This window comes from Notamacropus eugenii, chromosome 4 (assembly GCF_028372415.1).
Source record: "Notamacropus eugenii isolate mMacEug1 chromosome 4, mMacEug1.pri_v2, whole genome shotgun sequence".
NCBI lineage: Eukaryota > Metazoa > Chordata > Mammalia > Diprotodontia > Macropodidae > Notamacropus > Notamacropus eugenii.
The window spans coordinates 241,399,818-241,426,986 of NC_092875.1; the positions used below are offsets into that span (position 1 = coordinate 241,399,818).

Here is a 27,169-nt window from a genome sequence, read left to right on the forward strand (position 1 = left end):
TGGCTGTGGGGGGTATGGGGGTAGAGGGGGAGACAAGAGGGCAGCAGTCCCTAATCTACCCTAAAAGTTTACTTGGAAGTCAACTGTTTTGATATTAAAATGAATTTTCTTTTTGTATTTAGAATAATGGTTAGGTTCCCAGGAAAACACATTAAAAAAAAAATCCAAAATCTAAAGTTTTCACAACATTGCTATCTCTTGATTACTGAACTTTTTGACCACTTCTCCCCAGTCTCCTTTGCTTGGCTATTATCTTTCCTTCCCTTCTCCTAACTGTGGGTGTTCCCAAGGGTCTATCCTAGGCACCCTTCTCTTCTCTCTATAACGTCTGACATTTGCTACTTGTGTATCCTTGAGGAAGTTAAAATAATTTCTGTGGGCCTCAGTTTCTTAATTCATAAAATGAAGAGGTTAGATTAGATAGTCCTCTGAGGATCCTTGCCCCTCCCCCAGATACATATACTATGACCTCTGGGATCAAATATAAACTCTTTCTAGGTCACTTAAAGCCCTTCACAATTTGGCTCCAATCTACCTTTCTGGCTCCATTATAAATTATTCTCTTTCATACACAGAATGGTTCCTCACACCTGATACTCTACTTCCTTTCTGCATGCCTTTGCAAAGCAAAAAGGTAGGGCAATAGAGTGCTGGGCCTGGAGTCAAGAAGATCTGAGTCTATATTTGGTCTCAGACACTTACTAGCTATGTGCCCCAGGGCAGTCTGTTTGCCTTGGCTTCCTTGACTGTAAAATGGGGATAATAGCACCTACTTCACAGAGCTGTGGGAGTCAAATGAAATAATATTTGTAAAGTGCTTAGGACAGTGCCTGAAGAGCTTAATAAATGCTTATTCTCTTTCTTTCACCTCCATGCCCAGAATGCCTCCCTGTAATAATTTCCTTCAAAGTTCAGCTCTAATGCAATTTCCAATACAAGTACTTTCCTGCTCCCCCCAAGCTACCAGTGACTCCTGAACACTTCCTATGTATTTCATATATACTTATAAGTATACAGGTTGCCTCTCCTCACAAAATGTAAGCACCTAAGGACAAATATTGTATCCTTTATCTTTTTATCCACGATGACTGGAAGCTCTTGACAAAATTTCTTCACTGATATAATTTCCCCTTTAGTAATAATGGGACAAATAGCTAGATCCTCCAACATGCAAAGGCATATCTATCTCTTTGTTATTCTATAATTTTGTCAACATTTTCAGGAATTTTCACACTGAAAATTACTATTGAAATGATAGTGATGTGTATCTGTAATCTCATTTCCTAACTAGGTGGGGGAAAAAACTATAGTTAATGGAGATTTTAGTCCTAATCTTGATTTAAAAAAAAAAGTTTAAACGAGGTTAGATTATTCAAGTAATAATCGTGAGTTACATATGGTTAGATACATTACAAAATATCTTATTATGCTGTAATAATATATTCATCAATAGAGTATAACTACCTATCTGCTCTAAACAAGATTAGGCAAGATACAGATGAAGTAATACTTTACTTCTCCAGAGATAACATATTCAACATCCAAAATATCTGGAGAATCTGGCTACAAACAAGTAAGCAACCAAAAAGAAAAAATAATCTACAAAATGAGATGCGAAAGTCCATACACATACATAATGAACTGGATATTTTAGATCTCCTGTGCAGGCCTTCAAACGAAACCAATTTTTTCTTATTTTGGACACAACCCAAACAAGCAGTTATTTCATTTCCCAGTCCACAAAAGACTGGAAGGAACAAATTATAAAGTATGCACATTGTTAAATTATAAACAATAGCCTTACAGTTAAAGTAACACAGAAAAATGAAAAATAATTTTTAAAAGATACAAGAGTTCAGAAAAAAACAGAGTTCTACGTGCCCATTTTATTACCGGGGCACATGTCTACACATACACACGCACACACAAACATATAAAATTTGCATAGACATTCAACTCAATAACCTCTCTAACTCATCATTTCAAAACCCAAACACTTTTCTTGAACCACAACTTTGTAGAAGTTAGGATATAGGACCAACATACTTGATGGAAAACAAGGATCATCAGGATAAGTCTCTTTATCATATAAGAAAGGATGATAGCGAATGATTCCTTCAACCACACCTTCTCCTTCTACGTGGGACTTGAATTCAAAACTATCTGATGCTGTATTTATGTATAAAGTTTGCATATCATCTTTGATCTCTCTAAGGTTGATAATCTTAGGTACTTTCCCTTTTTCAAACATAGAAATCTAAAACAAAAATAAACAATCCAGTGTTAAATACAAATGTGAAAACTCATTGCTAGTACCCCAATACCACTCAATATGGTATGGCACAATTAATAATCTTAAGTGAGTATTTCATCATCTAGCTCAAAAAAGAAATTAAACTTTAGAAAAAGAAATTATATATAACAGTGAAGAAAGCCAAGTACAAGTGAACACAAATAAAACAAAGCTACATTTACTTCAGTGGTGAAAAGCAGTGAAGACAATCTTGTGAGACAATGATACTAGTAATTCACATTTATACAGTATTTTGTAGTTAAAAAGGGCTTTTTATATACATCAGATTTCATCCTTTAAAAAAATCCTATGATACAAAGTCCAAATATTACTTTACAAAGTAAGAAACTGAAGTTGAGAGTAAATAAATAGATCAAACAGCTAATATAGTAGAGCCTGGAATTAACTCCAGGTTCTTTAATTCCAAACAAAGGGTTCTCTTCACAATGCAGTCTCCCTCAAAGGAGACAAAAAATGCTGAGCACTCTGAATTGCTTCTACTTCACCAGTAGTCTTCGTTTGAAGAAAAGGAAAACATCAGATCACCAAATTCAACTGGTCAGGATCCACAGTAGAAACATGAGAAGTGATGAGAACAATCTGGCAAAGATACCTCACAAGTGGTCAGTCAGGCTTTGCTTGAAGATTTCCAGGGAGAAACAACCCACTACATTCTAAGGTAGTTTTAAAGCCTTACGGCCAGAAGTAGAAAACACAAAGAATGAAAGAGCACAGGGAAGGAAAGTTACTAAATGTTTTTTAAAGGGTTAACAGGAAGACCAAGATAAGTAGGGCAACAGGAGAGCACCTAATGAAGCCCAGACCATTTAGATTCTCAGGTATGAAAAAACTGGTAGATACATGGCCAAAGCACTGTTGGGGGTAAAGGGGAGGAGAGGGTTGAACTCTGGAAACTATAGCCAGTGAGCTTGATTCATATTCCTAACAGAATTCCTAATGTGAAAATGCATTACAAGAGTGATGGTTAAGGAATACCTAGAATAGAAAAGATCACAAAAACCCAGACTGCTTAGCATCATCAAAAAAAAAGGTTGGGCCAAAAAATTCATTTTCTTCCTTTGTAAGATTAGCTTACTGGTTTATCATAACCAAGAAATGTTGAGGGTAAGCATGTGTCTAGATTTTGCAAAAGCATCGTATAAACCTCTTGCGTTATTTGGAGGGACAAGATGAAGGGAGGTGAATTGGTAAATAATCCAAGTAAGTGGGTTTAAAACACATTGAACAGCAGTTATTAATTAAAAGTAGTTATTAATGTTTCAAAATTAATTTCAAAGGTAGTCTGTAGTAGAAGTACCCAAAGAATCTGTACTTGACCCTGTGCCATTTAAGAGAAAATTAAAAATAGCATGTTGATTAAAATATGTGAATAACAAAGTGCTAGAGTTCTACTAACTCCAATGGATAAACTATTAGCTGTCACTTAGAAGGAGGATTAGATTTGTTCTGCTTAGTCTGAGTAAAAAGAACTCAAATGAAACCTGCAAAGAGGCAAATCTTGGCTTGATGGAAGAAAGAATTTCCCAATAAACAAGAGCTACACACAAACAGAATGAGCTGCCTAAGAGGTTCAGAGGGCCTCCCTCACTTGAAGTTTTCAAGCAAAAGCTAGGCCCCTTACTCTGTATGTTGTTGAGAGGATTCTTGGACTAAAATTCTGTGATTCTCTGCGGCTCCGTGCAACATGTAAGATTCTAAGAATGATACCCGCCTACCAGTTTAGTTCAGCAAACTAAAAAGAAAAGTAAAAGAGAGGGGAAAAGAACTTCCCATGGAATTTTGTTATCTAAATCATAATCTGAGACAAGAAACCTTATAAACTGATATATTTGGAATGTGTTTACATCTTACTTCCATATCAATGTTGTTGAATGGTCCAACTTCTTTTGTTGCAGCATTTGTTTCATTTCCTTTTGGTCCATGAATATAGTAATGATAAATATGTCTAGAATTGAGAACAACAACTTTATATTGACTTATATGGAATTATTATTTCATTTAACAATTTTCTATAAAAAAGAAGTCAGTACACAAGTTTTATCTCAGCTTTGTATAAACCAGAATTACCACTCTTCAAACTTTGGGACAAACATCTATTTACCTAAACACAGTATTCTAAAAACAAATGAAACTTAAGTATTTAAGTGTGTCTCACTGTAAGTCCTGACATTTTAGAAACTCTTCCTGCAATTATTTTCATGATTAAAATACAAAAAGTTAAATCTTAGTGAATTAATACAGGGTTTTAGCGAGCTCGGGTTTTTAGCGACTTTTCCAGAAAAACCACACAATTATTTGTTCTCCATGTTTTGAATTAAGGGACTACTAATTACATCTGGCATCTCAGCTATTTATTAAAATGCTATTGAATAAAAAGGCAATAATGTGGAATCACCTACAACTAAATCTACTTCCTCTTTAACTCTTCATTAATGGTATAACAATGAGCACGACTCATTAACTTAACCCCCTTGAAGAACTAAGTTACATTTTTAGTGAAATTCATTTGGAATTCATATTTGGAAAGTAATTCTTTTTTAAGCAGGGAGCAGACACCGGTTCTTTGTAACTTAGAGGACAAAAATAATCTCTCTTGCTCAAGGTAGTACTTATGTTAACTTTTTCACAGGGGTCAAGATTGAGAATGAAGGATCTGATGATGTTGCTGGTATCATGCTCCACAACTGTTCTACAACTTAGAGTCACCTGAGTTCCTAACATACCAGGATCACAATATCAACATGTGTCAAGGTTCAGACATGGAAACCAAAGGCCTATCGTACACACTAAACAACCCAACTTAACTTTTCAAAATGCAACCCTTATATTACATATACAAAGTCTTAATGAATGATCATTTCATCAGAAGGGGGTGTGGCAATTCCTATGACCCCTCTTGTTAGTGGATAAATCCTGGGGATTACCTGAAATACTGAGGGGTTAAATGACTTGTTGAAAGGTCACATAAGTAGTGCCAAAAGGATTATTTGAACCCAGTCTTGCTAACTCCAATCCAGCAATATTCACCAAATCAATTACGCCTCTCATTAAAATACTTAGGGGTATGAAAACATCTATGTGCTAATTTAATGGTTTGGTCTGTAGGAGATATAAACTTTTTAAGAGATGAAAAATGTTCATTTGGTATCCTTCCAATGAACCTTAAATGGGAAAGAAAAAATTAAGTATATAAAAATAAAACTTACCCATAAAAATATTGAAATTCAACAATAGATCTTTATGTGTTAAATGTGATAAGTAAACATCAGTATTATAAATTAATCTCTTTAGCTACACAACAGAAATCCATTGCATATATACAGCGTGTTTTAGGAAACTATTATAAAAATGATACATGGGTTATACAAAAAAAAAATTACAATGTCCATCATTAAAAATAACATATAGCAAATTTTACCAAAGAAAGTCATTCACTACCTATTAAATATATTTCTTTCCAATGAGAAACTATAGATTAAGTTATAATTCAAAGAAACTATGGTTCTGGTTCTGGTATAATAGCTATACAAAATCTCTAGGTCCCTTCCATCTCTAAAACTTTATAACTGAGTGTAAAAAAGTATTACTTCTGCTAAACCAATAACACTGTGTCATTTTAAAAAGTTTGATACATTTTTTATGTATGACATATCTTGAGACAAAACTTTTTTTCTAAAAGAATAAATCTGAAATTCCCATGATGAAAATGATATAGTTGAGAGGATATAACTTCATAACCAATTTTTCAGGAATATGTCTATTCCAAAAGGTATGCCTAATAAAACAAAAAGAATAAGGCCATTACCTAACTTTATACAAATTTCCCCTTCCTAGCCCTGTTTCTGACTTCCTCTGGAATTCAGAACCATTTCCTTCCCCTTACTGGTGACTTATCCTGAAACTTCCCTTAGCACCCAGAGTCTCCTCACCCTAGAACAGCCTACCATTCCACAAGCCGACTCACCATGTATTATTCCTCTGCAAGGCCTACCCCACTTTTCCCATTAATGAGTTCCTTCTGGGGTTGCACTTTGCATAAGGGCAGGTCTGCCTTCACTCTCCTCCAGGCCCTATTCCTGGTACTGTCCCCTCCCCCACTTTACACTTCTTTTTGTATGCTGTGTTACCACCCCTCCCATTGGACTTTTCTTTTTGTTTCTTATATGTATCCCTGGCATTTAGCACAATATCAGGCACCCAGTAAGTACTTAGTAAATGCTTGTTTCCTTCCTTCCTACATGTGAATATTTCAGGGCTTCATTATTTGATTCACATAAGTATACCCTGTAACACTGAGGATTGAAACTCCTCAAGTAAATGTATTGCCATATTGCCTCTTCCATCAAAAAAATAAACTTAATAGCCTGATAGCCAACCATATATTGTGATGAACTCTCTCTAAACTTACCTAGGTTGGTACACCACCGTTTGATTGCCCATATCCTGTCTAGTGCCATGGGAGACTTTACAGAACTTCTACTCTGCTCACATAACCTCTGAAATTCAATGACTCCCTCCACATCATAATAAGACACTCAAGTAGGTGTTTAATAACTGAATTAAATAGAAGGATTTAAAGCCATTCACTGTTACAAAAAAAAATTTTCAAAGTTTTAACTCCACACAATATATTTTCCAAATAAAATACTAAAATTGACTTACGCTAATTGTCTTGTCCAAAGGTGAAAATAATTTTTCAAGTACTGTATGTGTTCTGGTTGCACTCCTGTAATAACCACTGCAGTAAAGCTATCTTTTTCTCTCTCCTCAAGAATAAGACTGTGTAGAAACCTTTCATCATCATTTGTGATGTGAGCAGAGTCTGATGGCTAAAAAAGGGAATATAATCATCAGATTATGATATACTATTAAGAATAAAATTGAAAGTATATTAACAAAAGGAAACATTGATATAGTTAATCAAAATTTATGACTGTATGGAAAGTTAATCTGGGCCTATGTAGAAACTTGCACTGGGAAACTAGGCCAAGAAACAAAGCTAATTGCAGCCCATTATCAAGTGGTTCAGCGCCAAAAAGTGATGATCTTATCAGCGGAAATGACATTCAAAAAGTACTGCCAACTACTTTGCTGCTAAACACCAACAACCACATGGTCCATCTGAAACCTCCCATATATGTCTGCCTCATGTTCCTTGAGAACAATGACTTTCTTTCTACTTATATTCCTATTAAAAAGTGATTTGCACATATTACATGCTTAATAAATATTTCACATCAGTACATGAGCAAGAAATCCTATCTAGAAATTGTTGGGGCTATACGCTCAAGTAACAACTTGATAATAACAAGTTACTGTGGTTAACAGTATGAGAATAATTAAACAGTGAACCAATACTAGGAAGCATACAGAGAAAAAGGAGGGCGTAAATCTTACCCAGAAGTGTTACTTCTGTGGGTTCCCTAACCCTGAAGCTGAGGGTAGGGTCAATCCCCAGGTCATCATGACAAAGTTAAAAGGTAGAAGGCAGATCTAACACACCTAACTTGGCCAAAAGTAACTTTGTTCAACTCAAACCATGCTAACACTCCCAATGTTTTTTTTAAATAAAGTATCTGTATAGTTTTTTAAAAAAAGGATTATACATTTTTAAAAATCTTTATTCCAAGATTTATCAATATTTGAATATTACACACAAACTACAATAAACACATAGAAGAGATTTATCTATAAGCTTTATTTGCAGTTACACAACACAGACTATGAGAGAATTTAAAGTTCTATAAAATGAGGGGGGTCTAAATATATTACTTAACATAAAGCAAAACATAAAACAATCTAAAGAAAAAACTGAAAGGTATAAGAAATGTTCTAATAACAATTCCACCAGTTAATATAGGTTTGAGACTATATAGTGGATAAGCTCATAGGATCATAAATTTAGAGCTGAATGAAAGAAGTCTTAAAATCTAGTCTAATAACTTTCATTTACAGATAGGGTCACACAGGTAGCAAGTAGTCGGGCTGGGATTATAATCTTCTAACTTGATATACCTCATTGTTTCCATCATTCCATGCTACCATATCACTTTTAAAGTTTAATTAATAAGTATATTTATATTTTTTTGACATTTTCAAACCAGAAACATTCAGACATAATACCATTTGTGATGCAATATATATTATGCACTGCAAGTGTGTGTGTGTGTGTGTGTGTGTGTGTGTGTGTGTGTGTGTGTGTGTATGTACATATGCCCAGGAAGAGAGTATTAAGAAATCTGAAATCTAAGAGTGAATGTTCCTAGGTATATGCACGTATCAGGCTAAAGAAGGTATGAGTCCTTTCTTTACTTTTTCTGTAGGGCATTAGCAATATGAGTGTTTCTTCGGTACTGATCTATATTTTCCTGTCCTGGGTAACGTGCACTGTCTTCTTCAAGGATCTCAGGAGCAGCTGCCTAGAACAATGATGGGATTGGGAGAGCATCTCATTTATATGAACTGATTTGTACCGGAGAGGTCTAAGGCAGTCTACAGTAGGTCAGTCTTCTCCAGTACCTTTATTTAAAAATTCATATTTGTTGAAGTTTGTTAAGTTTATTTTAAAAAATTTAAGAATTCAATCGAGAATTCAATCAGGAAAATTAATCTAGATGGGAACTTCTAGAACAATTTCTATTGCAAAGCTTGTAATATTTAGGAAGGGATAACGAGAATCAATTCTTTTTGAATTTTTAACATTTTTGCTAAATTATAGAAGAGATGTCTTAAAAGCAGTCACTTCAAACTCAAATACAAAAAAGGGGCCATTAATCCATAAATAAAGATCCCTGGAAGCCACATATTGACTCTGAAAACCACAAATTATCTATATTTTATTGTATTTTTCTTATTTTGTTAAATACATTCCAATTACATTTTAATCTGGTTCAGGAATGTTGTAAACCACAAGTCTGACATCTTTGTTTTTAGAGGATGCTAAGTTAGCCACTACTGAAAAGACCATGCACACCAACATATGAGAACTAGTTTTGATAACTGCAGTACAAACATTTTGACTGATACAACTTCTTCACAAGATCTTTAAGAGATCTCAGAACAAAGCAAACATTCGTTCATTAGTTAATACATATGTCATTATTCTCCATAACATTCTTGAATGGGATGCGGTACATCTTCCTTTTGCAGAATCAAAGAAAACTAATTTATTGCTAAGCTCAAAGTCAGTTTTAAAAAAGGATGTAATAAGGTGAAATAATATTAAGAATACTGATGTTCTAAATACTGGCTTCATCATCAGCACAGTGTTATTTAAAAGAGTGATTTTACCAAAAAACCTGGTAAACATACAGAATTGTCATGAGTATCCGGTGAAAATGTATACATAAAAAGTAATTTGTAAATGGTAAAGCATCACGAACTATAAATATAGCAGATATTGGTAAAAGAACTCAAAGCATACAACTTCCAAAAAAACTCTATTCTAGTCTTACAAATAAAATAAGCTTCTCACAAGCATGTCTGAAATTATAAGTCTTCTCCCTAATTTTGTCTCTTAGAAATGATGATAATAGAAAGGAAAAATGGAGAAAAGATGGGACAATGAGCTGAGTCAAAGTAATAATAACTCTGGGGCTCTGTTTACAATATCTAACTTTTATCTCTCAATCATCTTTGGATCCCTTCCCCACCTCAACAACCATTCACAAGCCCTCACAAGTCTATAAATATTTTTAAAAATCAATTGATGATCCAACATCTTATTATCATTTGTAACTCTGCCACTGGAATGATGTCTTAACAAAATAAAATGTCAATTTAAAAACTAATATAAAAATCCTAAATCAGGTCCACTAGTTGGATCAATAGGTCTATGGAGTACCTTTTTCTAACAGATCTTCAAAAGAAAACACAGAAATCATCAAATTAATCATTATATAATTTTAAGGACAATGAATACACCAGGATAATTAAGGAACTCATTGTAAAATGTTAATAAGTAACAATATTGATACCTTAAGGTAGAAATTAAATTTGTAAAGAAAAGGCTCAGGAGAAAGAATACATTTCATTCAAAACAGACTGTACCTTCCGGTTTCTAATATATCCACTATATATTGCTTCTTTATTTTTCTCCTTCTTTTCAAAATCCTCTTTAGAGAGTACAAGCTCATGAACATCTTGAGAATCTGAAGGTTTACTAATCATCTGTTGAGAATTAAAGAGAATTTATTAATATCTTTCCAAAGAAAAAACAAATTTAGAGTTAAAACATTAAAAATTTGATCGTGAACCATTCTCTTTTTACTTACTCTGGCTGATTGTCCAACAAAGAAAACAGCTTGCTTGCCCCCAACACCAAAATACGAAATATCACTATTTAAACTACGAGGCACTGGTAAAGGACGTACATATCCGGAATGATCACTAAAATAAAAGATTAGGTTATTAATCTGTGTCTAACCAACACACTTATTGCTAACGTATGAGTTATTATATTTTATATCTAATATTCCTCAAGTTGAAAAAAAAATATATGAGTCTAGGCATCATCTAGTCCAACACCCCATTGTATTACCGTCTTGACAGCTTCCCCAGTCTTCAGATCATTACAAATGAAATGCCATCTACCAAACTTTTTTTCTTTTTATTGTGCAAGGGGAAATCTAAAACCTCTCTTGGTGATGATGTATTCTGATGCAGATCTTGTAAAATCAAGTATTGTTCTGTTTGCTTACCCTCCACTTAGAGGAGGAAAGAGTTTACTAAAGCAACATTTCATTGATCATGAAAAATTATTAAGGTTCATTTATCTCCTTTCTGGAAATACAGAGCACAGAAGAAAACTATGGAACATTAATATTCTTGAACCATCTCTGGTAAAAAAAAAAAAAGAAAAAACTACAAAGGTTTGTTTCAGTGGCAACACCAAGCTTGTTCCCGACAAAGGAAACAGCTTATCACTTGCAAAAACGGTCAACAAGTAACAATTTACTTATTCTCAAAGATGTTATCTTACTACCAATTTTGTGATACCAGGACAATAAGAGTCAAGAGTATCAAGAAAATGGTAGAGAAAAAAACAAAGGTATCCAAAACTGAGGAAACACAAGAAGAAAAGTGGCACAGGCTGATTCAGAATCACATTCCTTAAAAGAGTGGGAAGGGATATGAAGAGTTTGGGGAAGAAGGGGAGAGGTGGAAACAGGATGAGAGTGGTAACATATCAAAGCACTCCAGGTTTTTCATCTACTACCAACTTGCCTCAAAGTTCCTCTTACAAGAGGTAGGTGGTCTCAGACACTTGGTAGTATGTGATCTGTATGTAAGTGACTTAACCTGTCTCAGTTTCCTCAGCTGTAAAATGGGACAAAAATAGCACCTACTTCATTCTGCATATACTATGGCTATAAGAGAGAGAGAGGGAAAGAGAGTGTGTATGTGTGTGTGTGTGTGTGTGTGTGTGTGTGTGTTTTCTCTTCCCCATCCTCTATTTGAATGTAAAGTCTCTCCAATTACCAGAAAACTATTTTCTTGAGTTAGAAAAAATAAAATTCATCTGGAAGAACAAAAGGTCCAGAACATCAAGGGAACTAATGAAAAGAAATGCTAGGGAAGGTGGCCTAGCCATACCAGATCTCAATTTGTTTTATAAAGCAGCAATCATCAACACCACTTGGTACTGGCTAAGAAACAGAGGGGGTACACCAATGGAATATGTTAGGTACTCGAGACATAGTAGCCAATGAATATAGCAATCTACTGTTTGATAAACCTAAGGACCACCCCAGCTTCTGGGGTAAGAACTCACTGTCTGACAAAAACTTCTGGGAAAAGTAGTTAACAGTGTGGTGGAAACTGGACATAGACCAATGCCTGACACCGTACACAAGAATAAAGTTCAAATGGATACATGATCTAGGTATGAAGGCTGACAATATAAACAAATTAGGGGAACAAGGAATAGTGTATTTGTCAGATTTATGGAGAATGGAGAAATTTATGACCAAACAAGAGATAGAGAACATTATGAAGTGCAAAATGGATAATTTTTATTACATTAAATTGAAAAGTTTTTGCACAAACAAACCCAATGCAACCAAGATTAGGAAGGAAGCAGAAAACTGGGAAAGAATTTTTGCAACTACTGTCTGTGATAAAGGCCTCATTTCTAAAATATATAGAGAACTGAGTCAAATTTATAAGAATATAAGTCATTCCCCTATTGATAAGTAGTCAAAGGATATGAACAGGGAGTTTTCAGAGGAAGAAATTAAAGCTATCTACAGTCATATGAAAAAATGCTCTAAAGCACTATTGATTAGAGAAATGCAAATCAAAACAACTCTGAGGTACCACATCACACCTATGAGATTGGCTAACATGACAAAACAGGAAGATGATAAATGTTGGAGAAGATGTGGCAGAGATGGAACACTAATTCATTGTTGGTGGAGCTGTGAGCTGATCCAACCATTCTGGAGAGCAATTTGGAACTATGCCCAAAGAGCTACAAAAATGTGCATACCCTTTGACCCAGCAATATCACTTCTAGGACTTTATCCCAAAGAGATCATAAAAATAGGAAAGGGCCCCACCTGTACAAAAATACTTATAGCAGCTCTTTGTGGTGGCCAAGAAATGGAAATCAAGGGGATGTCCATCAACTGGGGAATGGCTGAATAAACTGTGGTATACGAATGTAATGAAATACTATTGTGCTGTAAGAAATGATGAATAGGAAGACTTCAGTGGGGCCTGGAAGGACTTATAAGAATTGATGCTGAGTTAAAGGAGCAGAACCAGGAGAACTTTGTACACAGCAACAATCACAGTGTATGAGGAATTTTTCTGGTAGACTTGGCCCTTCACAGCAATGCAAGGACCTAAAAAATTTCCAATGGACTCTTGAGGCAAAATTCCTTCCATATTCAGAAAAAGAACTATGGAACTGGATCTCAGAATGAAGCAGAATATCTCCTCATGTTATATTTTGTTTCGTTTGGGTTTTTCTTCCATTAATTTTAATTCTTCTATGCAACATGACTAATATGAAAATGTATATAATAAGAATGTATGTGTAGAACTCATATAAGAATGCATGCCATCTCGAGGAGGGAGAGGAGAGGGAGAAAATCTAAGACTTATGGAAGTGATTGTAGAAAACTGAAAACAAATTAATTTTTAAAAGTTTAAAAAAAAGTAGCATAAGAGACTGTTACTTTCTAGATTAAGAGGAACCCGATGGTCTCTGTCCCTGACAAACCCAGATCCCCTCATAGCCTAGGGAATATATAGTTATTACAAACAATAAAAGAAAATGCCCATGATAGCTCAAAAGGCATGTTAACAAAGATATTTAATACCTTCAAGTGTCAGCTACTCCAGAGATACCAAAAACCTACATCTCTAATAGTTGCTAACACATTTTCCTTTGCTTTATAGGCATAACATTCAGATTCATTTTTGTCAAATTATTTTTACAGAAAATCCACTGGTCCATTACTTTTTTTTTAATTTGGGGGGAAGGTGGAAGGCAGGGCAATTGGGATTAAGTGACTTGCCCAAGGTTATACAGCTAGTAAGTGTCAAGTGTCTGAGGCTGGATTTGAACTCATGTCCCCCATACTCCAGGGTCAGTGCTCTATCTATTCACTGCACCACCTAGCTGAAAAACTCATTATTTTTAAATAAGGTAAATGATTTATCCACAAAATGAGGCCCTAAAAACGCCACGCAAAATTAACATGTGTAAATTATCATGTGTAAGGAAGAAAAAGATATTTTTAATAGCTTAATTATTCTTATCTCCAATCTATTCCCGATCCAATATAAGCTTCATGCTCCTACATAATATTCCTAAACTACAACTTATTTCATTCCTTTACTCAAAATTCTTTAGGGCTCCTCATTACTAAATGTACCATCTCTTTATTTAGTCATTCAAAGTACTACACCAAACTGGCTCCAAACTGTCTTTCCAATTTTATCTATATTACTTTCCCCTTTATGAACTCTGTTAAGCTGAAGCAAAGTGTTCATTGTCACCTATTCTTATTCTGATTGCTTCTTCTCCACACCTTTGTTTATACCATTCTTTCATGGCTAAGATGGACAGATGCTCCCCAACCTCTCTGTCTTTTGATATACTTGTCTATACTTTTGACATGTCTTTCTTTCTTTAAGACCAACCTCAAGCTATTATAACCCTATGAGATCTTGCCCAATCTCCTCACATGAAAGTGATCTATCACACCCTAAATTTTCATATCACTTTTCATAGTCTATTCTTTTATATTCATCCTATTTATGCAATATCTCCCCTCATTCCCCACCCCTACCAAATTATGGTATCATATCTGTCAGGTTTTGTACACAGTAAGCATCTAATATTCAATAAATTCAAACCAAATGAAATCAATACTAACTTCAATCTACAACTTCCTCTAACACAGTTGTCTCCTATTTAAGAGGATATAGAAATATATTTTCACTTGAGTTATCAAGTCCTATACATCAAGTTTAAAAACCTAAAGATATCCTTGGTTCTTGACACTATTCAAGCACAGATTTTTCCTTTGACCTCATGTGCTGGTAACTTTTCTGACTTTCATTTGGTCCTTATAGTCTGTTTCGGACTGTAGATTCTAAAGTTTCCTTCCCATCCATTCCTCTGATAAGGTATACAGACGAGGACTTTACTTCAAGTATTTCTCCCACTTTCTGTTAAAAATGTAGCATCTAATTCATCCTCAATTTGAATGGGCTCACTTTTCTTCTGACTTTTTTTTTTCCTACCTATTGAAATGAACTGGACTCACTGTACTATAACCACAAAATCTCAGTCAGCAGCAGAGGGAAGGAACCAATTTCAAGTCCAGCACCTTGACAGGATCAGGACACACAGAACACTGCTAGCTTTGTAAACCAATCTGACCCATAATGCACTAGAAAAATACCATTAAATGTCTCCAAATGTTTAATTTCAATAATATTTTTATCCCAAGAGTTCACACTACAGTGAACCAGAGGTATTAAAAAAGTATACAAATGCAGTACAATTCCAAGAGTTCTTCATATGACTTCTTCTAATGAGCTAGGAAGGAATCAGGTGAAAAATATCCTAAGAAAACTATGCAATCACCATTCTAGAATTATGAATTAGTCTTCCTTCTCCTCAACATTTTTTCATCCTCAAAACATATTATAATACAGTGGAAAGAGCAACGGATTTACAACTAGAAGGCCCAAGTCAAAATCTCAGCTCTGACATGGACTATGTGACAGTTAAGTCACTTAACCTCAGTTTCCTGAAATGAAAAATAAGGGGCTTGGACCAGATGATCTCCATAGTAGCTTTCCAGTTCTAAATCTTTAATCCCATGATACTATGAGAAGACAATGGGATAAGCAGGTATTCATGTAACTGAAATTTTATGAATGTTTTTATTACATAATAAATATTTTATGAATATTTTATTACATAAAACAAATTCTAATAGGAAACATTTTCATATCAAACATACCTACATCAATACATATAGTTTCTGAATTTAGGCACTCTGTTCATAACTACATGTGTATCAAAACACTAGAGATTTTCCACAACTTAATTTATAACTTCAATATTTTAAGAACACAATTTCCCAAAAAAATATTGAATAAGGCTAACCTTTCAAAGTCACCTTTTCTTGTAAACTTTGACAACCTATATACAGCCCAGTTGTTAAGCTGCTTAGAGGTCATTCCTCTTCCATTATCAATCACTGCAACTGCAGGTTTTCCTTGTGATTCATCAAAAAGCTATGAAAAAATAGTATGTTCAAAAAGAATTATGAATACATGCAAAATCGAATCTCAAACAAATACAATTAAGGCTAGACAATGTTCTTACCAATTTGATGTGAATACTTCGAATACCAGTATTACGTGAAGTAGCAGAAAGTGAGTTGTCAATCAATTCTGCAAGAGCAAATGCTAGAAAATATTAAGAAAACAATTATAGCACCACTTTTCAATTCCACTATGTTTTTAAATAAAGAGTCTCAATGACTCCCGAATACATGAAATAAGAACTTCTACCTTTTAACCTTAAAGTTTTAAAAGGAATTCTGGGGTAGATTCAACATTGTAATTCTGATTATCTCCCTCTAAAACTTAAGAACAAGGTGGAAATATCATGTATTATGTTTCTAAGCACCCTGATTATTTGTTAGGAATAGGCTGACCTCCATGAAAGAATATTTATTGCAATAATGTAAACTTAAAAATATCTAGAAGTACCTTAAACAATTTCCCCCAAAAACCAGTTTAAAAGTGATACTGATTCTTAGACACAAATTTCTCAGTGGTGTCATCATCACTATGATCAAAAAGTAATTATCACTCATTTAACTGGACCTCAGTGCCAGGGCCTAAGAGTGAGTAAGATAAGCATGATCCCTACCCCACTCAAACAAAAGCTTAAAATTCTAAGCAAATCATACTGAAAAGAAGTGATATACAGAAATGCAGAAACCTGAATGATGATTATTTATAAATGAATATAGAATTCCTCAAGAGCCCATGCTGCAAAGAAATCTAATCTTTCTTTTTGTACTAAGAATCAGATGGCTTCCTATCACATATTCCACCCTGAAAGTCTTGACTTCACAGTGAAGTCAAGTGACGTACATGATAATAAAGACTTTTTTGGTATTTTAATGGTGTATTATATATGTAATATAATTGTATTTTAATGGTCCAAAAAATATAATATTAATTATTAAGTGCCTAACTACAAAGAGAATTCCATGATGCTAAAGGAAACATGGTATACTACAAAGAACACTGGCACTGAAATCAGAAAAAATGTTAGAATGTTGTTATAATTTACTCTCTCTGCTTCAATCTTGGGGAAGTCACTTGCAAGTCTCTGTGAACCTTGACCTTAAAATGAGAAGCCTGAACTAGAAAGTCCCTAAGGATTTCATGATTCTATGACCTAGCCTCCTGTCCTCTAATATCTAATATGATACATCTATACATTTGGTCAGTGAGTCAATAAGTATTTATTAAATATTTACCACGTGCCAGACACTGTGCTAAACAGTAAGAATATAAAAACAAGCAGAAAAAAAGTCTCTGCCCTCAAGGAGATTACATTCTAATGGAGAAACACAACATGGGGAGCTAGGTGAGAAGGAGAAGACCAGGAAAAATCAAAGTACCCAGCAAAGGGGCAGGGGGAGAGACAGCAGACAGAACACTGATCCTGGAGTCAGGAGGACTTGAGTTCAACTAGAACCTCAAAAACTTCATAACTGTGTGACCCTGGATAAGCCACTTAACCCCAATTGCCTCAGACAAAAGGGAGGGGGACAGGGGAGAACCTGGCAAGAGAACATGGTAGACAAAGTCCTATGAGGATGAGTCAGAAGTATAACACGAAGAGAAATTGCAATGTGGTTGGCCTGGGCCTCTCCTCTTTAATATGGAGGTTCTAGGAGGAACAGGTCAATCAGACGAAGAAGCTGACTAAGGAGTAGGGTATAAATTAACTTCCAGACTAAAGAGGTTTTTATGGTATAGAAGACAAAGTCTTCTTGGAGAGGAATTAAGAGTGCAATCCGGAGAGGATTTTTGCCTTATACATGTATAAGCCAAAAATATTTAAATCAAAACCCTGACCATAGTAAGTACTTAATATCTGTTGAGTGTGGTAACAGATAAATGCTTAGTATGTGTGGAGGCAAGGCTGAGATATCTTTAGGGTAACGATAAAATGCAACTACGGTGACAATTAGGACTAGTTATGGAAGCTCCCAGTCAAGATTATCTCACAGCAGCTGCTTAAAGCCTAGAAAGGCATATAAATCTTGTTATCTCCATTTATCTTCCTATCTCAATTACTATTTAACTACCCTACCACTAATACAACTAGACTTTCTGTTTAACGAGGTGCTTTACCTAGAGTTCAAAGTAAAGCACATCAAGCTAGCTTCCTGTCACCAAGCATGAGCTGTTCCCTGCTGTCACCTCCTTAATTAAAAAGGAAAGGTGACATGTCTAAAGTATATATTCCTCCTCTCCAACACAGAAGCAACACCTAATTACAATTGTTAATCCAGACTTGGTTATGGGAGAACAATAGCTATATACTTCCAATCATCTTAAAAAAGCCTTAAAAGAAGCTTTTAAAAAAGTGGATTGCCCCTTAAGTCATTTTCGCTTGATTCCACACTATCCTCTAAAAAGGGTTGATCAAAGCTCATTTTCTTAGTTCATTAAGCTTTCATGAATACTTATTTTTCCCTCAAGCCTTATAAACAATTTTTTACTAAGAAACCACAGAAGTCATACTAACAAAAGCAAAACATTGGCCATTTGAATGAAAAGTTTAATCCATCAAAAAAAATTTCTCAACATACTCAGATTGATAGAAGCACTTAGATAAGACAATTAAAAAATATATATATATACCTTTATCTACATCCATTATTTCTAGTAGATTAAGTTGCTAACAGACTTAAAATGTTAAAGCCAAAAAAAAAAAAATAGAGTTCTTCCCTATTCAATATGTCTTCTTAAAAATGTCAAAATGACTCTTTAGGCACATTTGTTAACACAGTGTTAAGAAATAATGAATATGAATACAGAAAAGCATGGGAACTTATACTAACTAATGCAAAGTAAAGAAAAACCAAGAAAACATATACATAATGACTACAACAAGGTAAAAACAACAAGCAACAGAAGAAACTGAATGCTGGGTGATTATACAACCAAATTTGGCCCCAACAGAGAAATGAGAATAAATCATCTTCTTTGCAACGACAGGTTGATGATGGCTGTGAAACATCACTTATGATGTTCAACTGGGTTGATATGTTGGTTAATTCTGATGAACTGTTTCTTTTTTCCTTTTCTTTACTGTTTATGTGTCATCAATAGATATAGACATTCCTTACTTATTTCTTATATAAGCAATGGCTCTCAGGAAAATGGAAAAAGGAAATTATTGAGAAATGGAAATGATGTAAAAACTAAAGATTTCAATAAAAATATTTTCTAAGGACTGATCTGAAGTTTAAAGCTAAACAAGAAATTAATATTTCAGGTTTTTAATTCTTCACTCTATCAGTGATCTCAATGAAATAGAAGTTCTCTCCAAAGGTAGAAATCACAAACCACCTGCACTTTCTCATTCTGAAAAATTCTTCTCCATGTCATTTCATAAATGATCCAGAGAACCTATACCCCTGGGAGCCTTCCTAGAGATCTATTAATATTCAGAAAATAATAGTGAAGTACTTGGGTGGTCTATTTGTTCCCTTACTATTGTCACTACATGACCTTGATATCTTTTTTCTACAGGTGCCTTTTATGTGATTTTCTAGGCCAACCCACTGTTGGTGGCACAACACAGTAGTTACACTCATCTTATAATGCACCCTGTGTCTCTTTGGAAACAAGCAGCCTCCAAAAAATCAAAATTATAGGAGATTCAAAGGAAAATGAAGATTAAATAAACTATCTAAAAATTCAAAATATAAATACTGTTTCCACCATGACCTTATCCAAGTCACACTTAAACTTTCCCAGGGTCGGTTTTTATCCATAAAATTAAAGGTCTTAACCATAATACTTCCTGAGGCCTTCCCACCTCTCAGAGCACAAGGACTTATAGCCAATAAACAAGTATTAGTTTTAACTGAAAATCTCCTTGTGCATTAATCATTCCATAAAAGTGCTGGTGCTAGGTGATACTCAAGACACTTCAAATTCAGGCTGAGTTTTTTTCTTTCTTAGAAATATAAATTCTGGAAGGTATCCTTTTTCACAACTAAGTAGATGCCTGAAGCTAAGAATTAGGTGGTTCTGTTTGCTTTTTAGTTGCAAGCTGCTTTCTTAGATTTTTGTCTTCTATGAATTTATATCCATTTCTTCTATCATAGTTCATTCTACCCTGCAGTTATTTTTATGGTTATATAGGTTGATGAACAGTTATAGGTATTTGCACTATCCCCCACCCTCACCACCATCATTTTGTATTGGATTTTAAAAACTACTATCTAGCCCTCTCTCCCCACATCTGATTATCTGTTAAGTTAAATTTTTAACCCAAGTCCAAGACTTTACATCTATCCCCACTGAATTTGTTTTCCTGTACTTAAGTTTAACATCCTAGCAGCATAGCCTATCCACATTTATAAGGATCCAGACTATAATGCATCATGTTAGCTATTACTTCCACATTTGTGCCATCTGAAAATTTGGGAGACATGATGTTTTAAAAATCAGATTTGATTTTATTGACGCTTTTTTACATCACTATTACTTCCCCATGACTCCACAACAGCACTACATACCAACCTGGCAAAGGAATCCATGGGACAAAAGGTTAAGAATACTCAGTTTAAACCAACATCTTATACCATATACCATCAAAAAAAAAAACCCGCTAAAAAAGTATGATTTTGAAATATCAAACCTTTAAAAATTTAGAAGAGAATCATATCAAATATCTTTCACTGCTATCACAAAGGGTAGTGAATTCACAACCAAATCAAGGATTACACAATTACAAGAGAAAATGGATAATTCTGATTATATGAAATTATAAAGTCTTTACATGAACAAATGGGAAGCGTCTGACTAAGGGAGAAAAAAACCCAAAAATTTGTTTTTTCTCTAGCTTTTTCGGCTGCATGCCCAAGTCACTGATCTCCTCTTCCTCTATTTTATTCATGTAGGCATTCAAAGATATAAAACTTCCCCTAAGAACTGCTTTTGCAGTATCCCATAAGATTCGGTAGGTTGCCTCATTATTGTCATTCTCTTGAATGAAGCTGTTGATTGTTTCTATAATTTGTTGTTTAACCCACTCACTCTTTAGGATGAGATAGTTTAGTTTCCGATCAATTTTTGGTTGATATTTCCATGGCCTTTGATTACATATACTTTTTTTTGCATTATGATTTGAGAAGGATGCATTGACTGCCTCTGCCTTTCTGCACCAAAAACTGGGCATTGACCAATGCCTGATACCGTACACAAGAATGAATGAATACATAATCTAGGTATAAAGACTGATAGTATAAACAAATTAGGGGAACAAGGAATAGTGTATTTGTCAGATTTATGGAGAATGGAGAAATTTATGACCAAACAAGAGATAGAGAACATTATGAAGTGCAAAATGGATAATTTTTATTACATTAAGTTGAAAAGTTTTTGCACAAACAAACCCAATGCAACCAAGATTAGGAGGGAAGCAGAAAACTGGGAAAGAATTTTTGCAACTACTGTCTGTAATAAAGGCCTCATTTCTAAAATATATAGAGAACTGAGTCAAATTTATAAGAATATAAGTCATTCCCCTATTGATAAGTAGTCAAAGGATATGAACAGGGAGTTTTCAGAGGAAGAAATTAAAGCTATCTACAGTCATATGAAAAAATGCTCCAAAGCACTATTGATTAGAGAAATGCAAATCAAAACAACTCTGAGGTACCACATCACACCTATGAGATTGGCTAACATGACAAAACAGGAAGATGATAAATGTTGGAGAAGATGTGGCAGAGATGGAACACTAATTCATTGTTGGTGGAGCTGTGAGCTGATCCAACCATTCTGGAGAGCAATTTGGAACTATGCCCAAAGAGCTACAAAAATGTGCATACCCTTTGACCCAGCAATATCACTTCTAGGACTTTATCCCTAAGAGATCATAAAAATGTGAAAGGGCCCCACCTGTACAAAAATACTTATAGCAGCTCTCTTTGTGGTGGCCAAGAAATGAAAATCAAGGGGATGCCCATCAATTGGGGAATGGCTGAACAAGTTGTGGTATATGAATATAGTTAGTATAATGTGCTATAAGAAATGATGAACAGGAAGACTTCAGAGAGACCTGGAAGTATAGGAACTGATGCTGAGTGAAAGCAGCAGAACCAGGAGAACTTTGTACACAGCAACAACCACAGAGTGTGAGGAATTTTTTTGGTAGACTTAGTACTTCACTGAAATGCATGGACTTAAAAAATTTCCAATGGACTCTTGAGGCAAAACACCTTCCACATCCAGAGAAAAAACTATGTAATTGAATCGCAGATAGAAACAGACCATCTTGTTTTGTGTTATGTTTTGTTTTATGGTTTCTCACACTCATTTTAATTCTTCTATGCAACATGTCTTTGATAGGAAAGTACGTGTAGGACCTATATAAGATTGTACACCTTCTCAGGGAGGGAGTGGGGAGAGAAGGGAGAATGAAAGGAAGAGAGGGGGAAAAAAATCTAAGATATATAGAAGTGACTGTCGAACACTGAAAACAAATAAAATAATTTAATTTAAAAAAAAAACAAAATTTCATATCAATTATCTCCAAAAATAGTTTAAGATCCAAGATAAAAAGGAAACTAATAAAAGTATCAAAACCCATAAGTCATTCCTCAATGATAAGTGACTCAAAGGAGATAAAAAATAATGGGAATAAGCAATGTTAGACTGGTACATTAATGCAATATTGATGGAAATTATTCTGGAAAGCAGTTGCAAATTAAGGAAGGAGTGACCAAATGTCTATACTCTTCCACCATCACACACGTAAAAGAAAGCCTGATTTAGCATAATATTTATAACAGCACTTTTTTGCTGAAGCAAAAAATAGTACACAAACTAATTCACTGAGGAATAGCCAAATAAGCTGTGGCACACAAATGTAATGGTTATTACTGTACCATAAAAACCAACAAATGAGTGTGGAGAAGCAGAGAAAATAATAGAAAGTGATGGAAAGTAAACAAAGTAAGCAAGAGAACAGCATACACAGTGACAACAATGTAAACAGAAACAAAAAAATGGAAAATAAATGCCATGAAATTAACGAACAGGTTTAGCCCTAAGGAAGAAATATGAGAACCCAATTCCTTAAATTAGTGTGGAACTACAGGTATAGAATACTGTAAATTATGCTAGACTTTTTAATATACTGGTTAGTTTTACCAAAAATTATTTTTTCCCTGGTAAACACAGGGGGTTAACTTTCTGGGAAGGTGAAGGTGGGAGGAAAGATAAATTGGGAAATATAAGTGATATAAAAATAAAAGACATTAAAAATTTATTTTACAAATATACAAAGTTAAAAATAAAGTCAATAAGAATAAATGTTAACTTTTTAACTTGGGTTTAATAAAAGTTAACTCTTAAACTCTTTAACTTTACAAGTACAAGAGAGGGAAAAATAGCTTAAAAGCAATTAAACTCAAAAGTATCTGAAGATTTTAGTACACAACAAGCTCAATTCAAATGAAAGTGTGATATGGCAATTCAGAAAATTGATCTACATTTGTGCAAGTAGTTTCCAGTAACCAGAACCTAAAATCTAACTAGATCACTGGAGCACTGTGTTCAATTAGGTAGGGAACTGATAAACTGAAGAGAACCTAGAAGAAAGCTATCAGGATAGTGAAGTAAGGGGTCTTAAATTTATGCCACATAAGAAACAACTGAAGAAACTAGGGATAGATAATATTTAGCATAGAGAAGAGGTATTTTAGAAGAAAAATTACAAATATTCAAGACAAGCTTTAAAAGTTACATGCTGAATTTTACTTATATATATTATATATTTATAAGAGAAAAGCAAGTTCTAAATAGAATAAATTTGTGATTTCATATGTAATCTCCTTTTGTTCTACCATATAAATGGAAATGCTCATTTTCATTTAGTATTTAAGTTCAGAATAAAAATAAAATTAGATTTTTAAAGAGGTGGCATAGAAAAGACATTATGCCTGTCTTCAAATTGCTTAATAACTGAATAAATTATTAAAATAATGAACATTATAATTCAATTAAAATTATGAAAATAGGAATGTGAAGAAGAGTAGAGCAATGAAAGCATAATCATAGCAGCAAAATGTTACAGGAAGATGACAATTATGCACCAAAACAGAAATGAACTAGGCAAGATATAAGAAGACAGAAATAAGAAATGTCTTCTGTTAAAATTCTTTAAGATAACTTAAGTGCAAATCATAATACAGTTGAGTACATTAATTTTTTTTTAAATAAAATCAGATATAAAGGTAAATTTGTAGAAACTAAAGGAGCACCAAAAGGTGGGACTAAAAGTCATAGGAAGAGAAAGATGTAAATAAAAAAAGAGAATCCTATGAAAAGTGAACTGGAATACTTACGTAAGGGATTCTGTCCTTCACTGGCATAATATTCATACATGCCACTTTTAACCAATGTGTCATAGTGTGGTAAGAAGTCGATTCGTTCCTTTGTTGCAGAAAGCAGTAACTGATTGACTGACTGAAGTATGTACAGAGTGACCCCATCTTGAACATTTTCATCTATAACCAAAAAAAGAAATCTGAAATGCACAGTCAGCATTTACAAAAACCTTGATAAAACTGAACTAATACTTTTCAACAACTATGAAATCTTTTAAAAAATATATAAAAAAGACTTTAGCATACAATCAAAATATACATTTATGCTACAATTTAATTATCTATGAAAGGCAAAAGTTAAACTTTAAGTTCTTTTGTTCATTCAATCAACATAATACATCTACAATCCGCATCTACAAAATGCTGTATGATACATGTTAGGGTCTTACAACTTTGGTGCCAAAACTAATTATGTTAATTTTTAATTCTGGCTTTTAAAAATCATTACAAAAACATGGAACAAAGTAAAATCTGGGACAAATGCAATATTCCCATCATAAAAGCAAAACCACTGTATATTTAACACTATGTAATACATAATTTTTTTGCCTTTCAGGTATTTTAACACGCTAAATATAGAAGCATGAAGAACTTATGAACATTACTTACTGAAGTTATCACCAGTAATTTCTTTTCTATTCGTTGTTGTAATAACAAACTTCTCCCCAGATGAAATCCCAAGTGCCTAACAAAAAAGGAAAACAAGTCACTTTCTTATATATAGTAAATGATAAATTTAAATTCATGGAAGAACAGAGTATTACAGAAGAACAGAGTATTGAACAATTACCATACTTGACCTCATTTTATTTATAAAAGCAATCTTATTTATTACACAAATTGAGCTTTTGTAAAATAATAACATGAGAGATCTATGGTTTGTTTTTATGAGTTATTAAGTTATGAGACTGGTCTTGCAAGGCCTTCAGAATTAAGTATTCAACACCAATTAGCATTTGAAGTAGCCTTTCTCTGAAAGACAGTCCACCTTATGTCAATAAATTAATATGTAATACTTATGCAATAAACAAGAAGTTTCTATTATTACTTCAAGTCAACAAAAAGGAGTGACAATTATTTAACTACCAAATCTTATTTAACAGTAAACAACGCAAAGAAAGTCTATGATGCACTAAAAGAAGCTTACAGGGATTAGTAATTTTTAGTTCAAGAATTTCTGACTAGTATAAAACGCAAGTCCAACAAAACAAAAGGAGCAAGACATTTGAAGTTTGAAGACTTTAAGTCCAAATCCAAACTATACTATTTATTTCCCTACATGACTTTGCAAAAGTCACTAATATTCTTTGGACCTCTTTGTTAATCTCTAAAATATGAGGGGTGAACTAAAAATGACCTCTAAATTCCCTTCCAGCTCTAAATATATTAACATAGAATATCTCTAATGTAGATGCATTTATGATATACAAAACAGTCCTCCATCTTAAAACATAAAAAATGTTGATAACTATTCCAAGATTTGATTCAATATCAAAGAGATGTGAAAATGAATTAAATTTGAAAAACCTGTTCTGAAACAAAAACTTGGATGGAACATGATAAATTTAAAATAAAATTTCAAAGGTGAACAGAAACCTCAAAGACAGACTAGACTTAACGTCTGTAATCTTTCAAAGGAAGCAGGACAAAATTAACACATTTCAGTAGGAAACAATAATGAGTTAAGAAATGAGTACATTTTTTATGTGACCCAGAAACAAACATAAAATCTTCAATATACCATTATTCTCCTTACATCCAAGAGACTGTGTATGTCCAAATACAAAACAATGTTACCTTTTTGTGATAGACTGTTCATAAACTGACAGAATTCATTTTCTTTAAATAATCATGTCTAAAAATTCAGAAATTCTAAACTGTTTGAAATGTTCCATAAAACACAGGACTCAATAATTAGTTTCTTCAATAAAACAACATTGCAGTTCAGTGTTCTTAATGTCCAACAATTTTTAACCAAAAACGTATCTGCCTGGTTGCAGCACCAACACACCTATAACAGCTGTTATTCTGAATCTCAAAATATAACAGACTCTAGACATGGAAGACAGAACCAAAACACTTATTTAAATACCAGAAAGTCGAAACCCAACAACCAGAAAGTCAAATCCATCATAGCAACAAAGAAATCTATACACGATAACAAAGCAGGGGGCACCACCATCCTCAAGCCTTTCCCCTGCTAAGGCTTTCCCACAAAGGAACACTCACAGCCTGCTGCCTGCTTCCTCTCTCTCCCTCAGTTCTAACTGCTGTGTCCAACTTCCACTCAACGCACCTCCACCCCTCGGCAAGCTCCTCCCACTACAGACTCATGTGACTGAAGCAGGTCACACAGGCCTATTAATGTATGGGAAAGATTTTCCCATTATGCAAAAAAAAAAAAAAATACATTAACAATACATTAGCTCACCCACCTTACACAATCAAACCTAGCTGTGGAGTTCTTTTGCCTATTACCAAAAATCAAGGCCACATACAAAGTAAAAATGATCTGCTTTGATTTGATATGTTAAAAAAAAATGATGTAAGTTCTGAAGGCAATTACAAAAGGAGTTTCAATAATGACAACATCCTGAAAGACACAAATAGAATTACTAGTCATTTCCACATCATTGCATATGCACTGCTGACATTTTCTCTATCT

The 27,169-nt window shown here is 33.9% G+C and overlaps 1 protein-coding gene across 4 annotated transcripts in view; it reads right to left on the minus strand.

Annotated features, from left to right (window-relative positions):
- Positions 1-27,169, minus strand: part of SMCHD1 (structural maintenance of chromosomes flexible hinge domain containing 1) — a 170,307-nt gene that overhangs the window by 114,213 nt on the left and 28,925 nt on the right. For all 4 annotated transcript variants that reach the window (XM_072604319.1, XM_072604318.1, XM_072604320.1 and 1 more), the window contains exons 2-10: positions 25,114-25,189; positions 24,463-24,624; positions 16,170-16,252; positions 15,948-16,078; positions 10,588-10,702; positions 10,364-10,483; positions 6,977-7,143; positions 4,166-4,259; positions 2,047-2,257 (exon numbers count right to left, since the gene is read on the minus strand). In XM_072604319.1, coding sequence (XP_072460420.1) covers positions 2,047-2,257; positions 4,166-4,259; positions 6,977-7,143; positions 10,364-10,483; positions 10,588-10,702; positions 15,948-16,078; positions 16,170-16,252; positions 24,463-24,624; positions 25,114-25,189 — 1,159 coding nt within the window. The remainder of the gene's footprint in view (positions 1-2,046; positions 2,258-4,165; positions 4,260-6,976; positions 7,144-10,363; positions 10,484-10,587; positions 10,703-15,947; positions 16,079-16,169; positions 16,253-24,462; positions 24,625-25,113; positions 25,190-27,169) is intronic.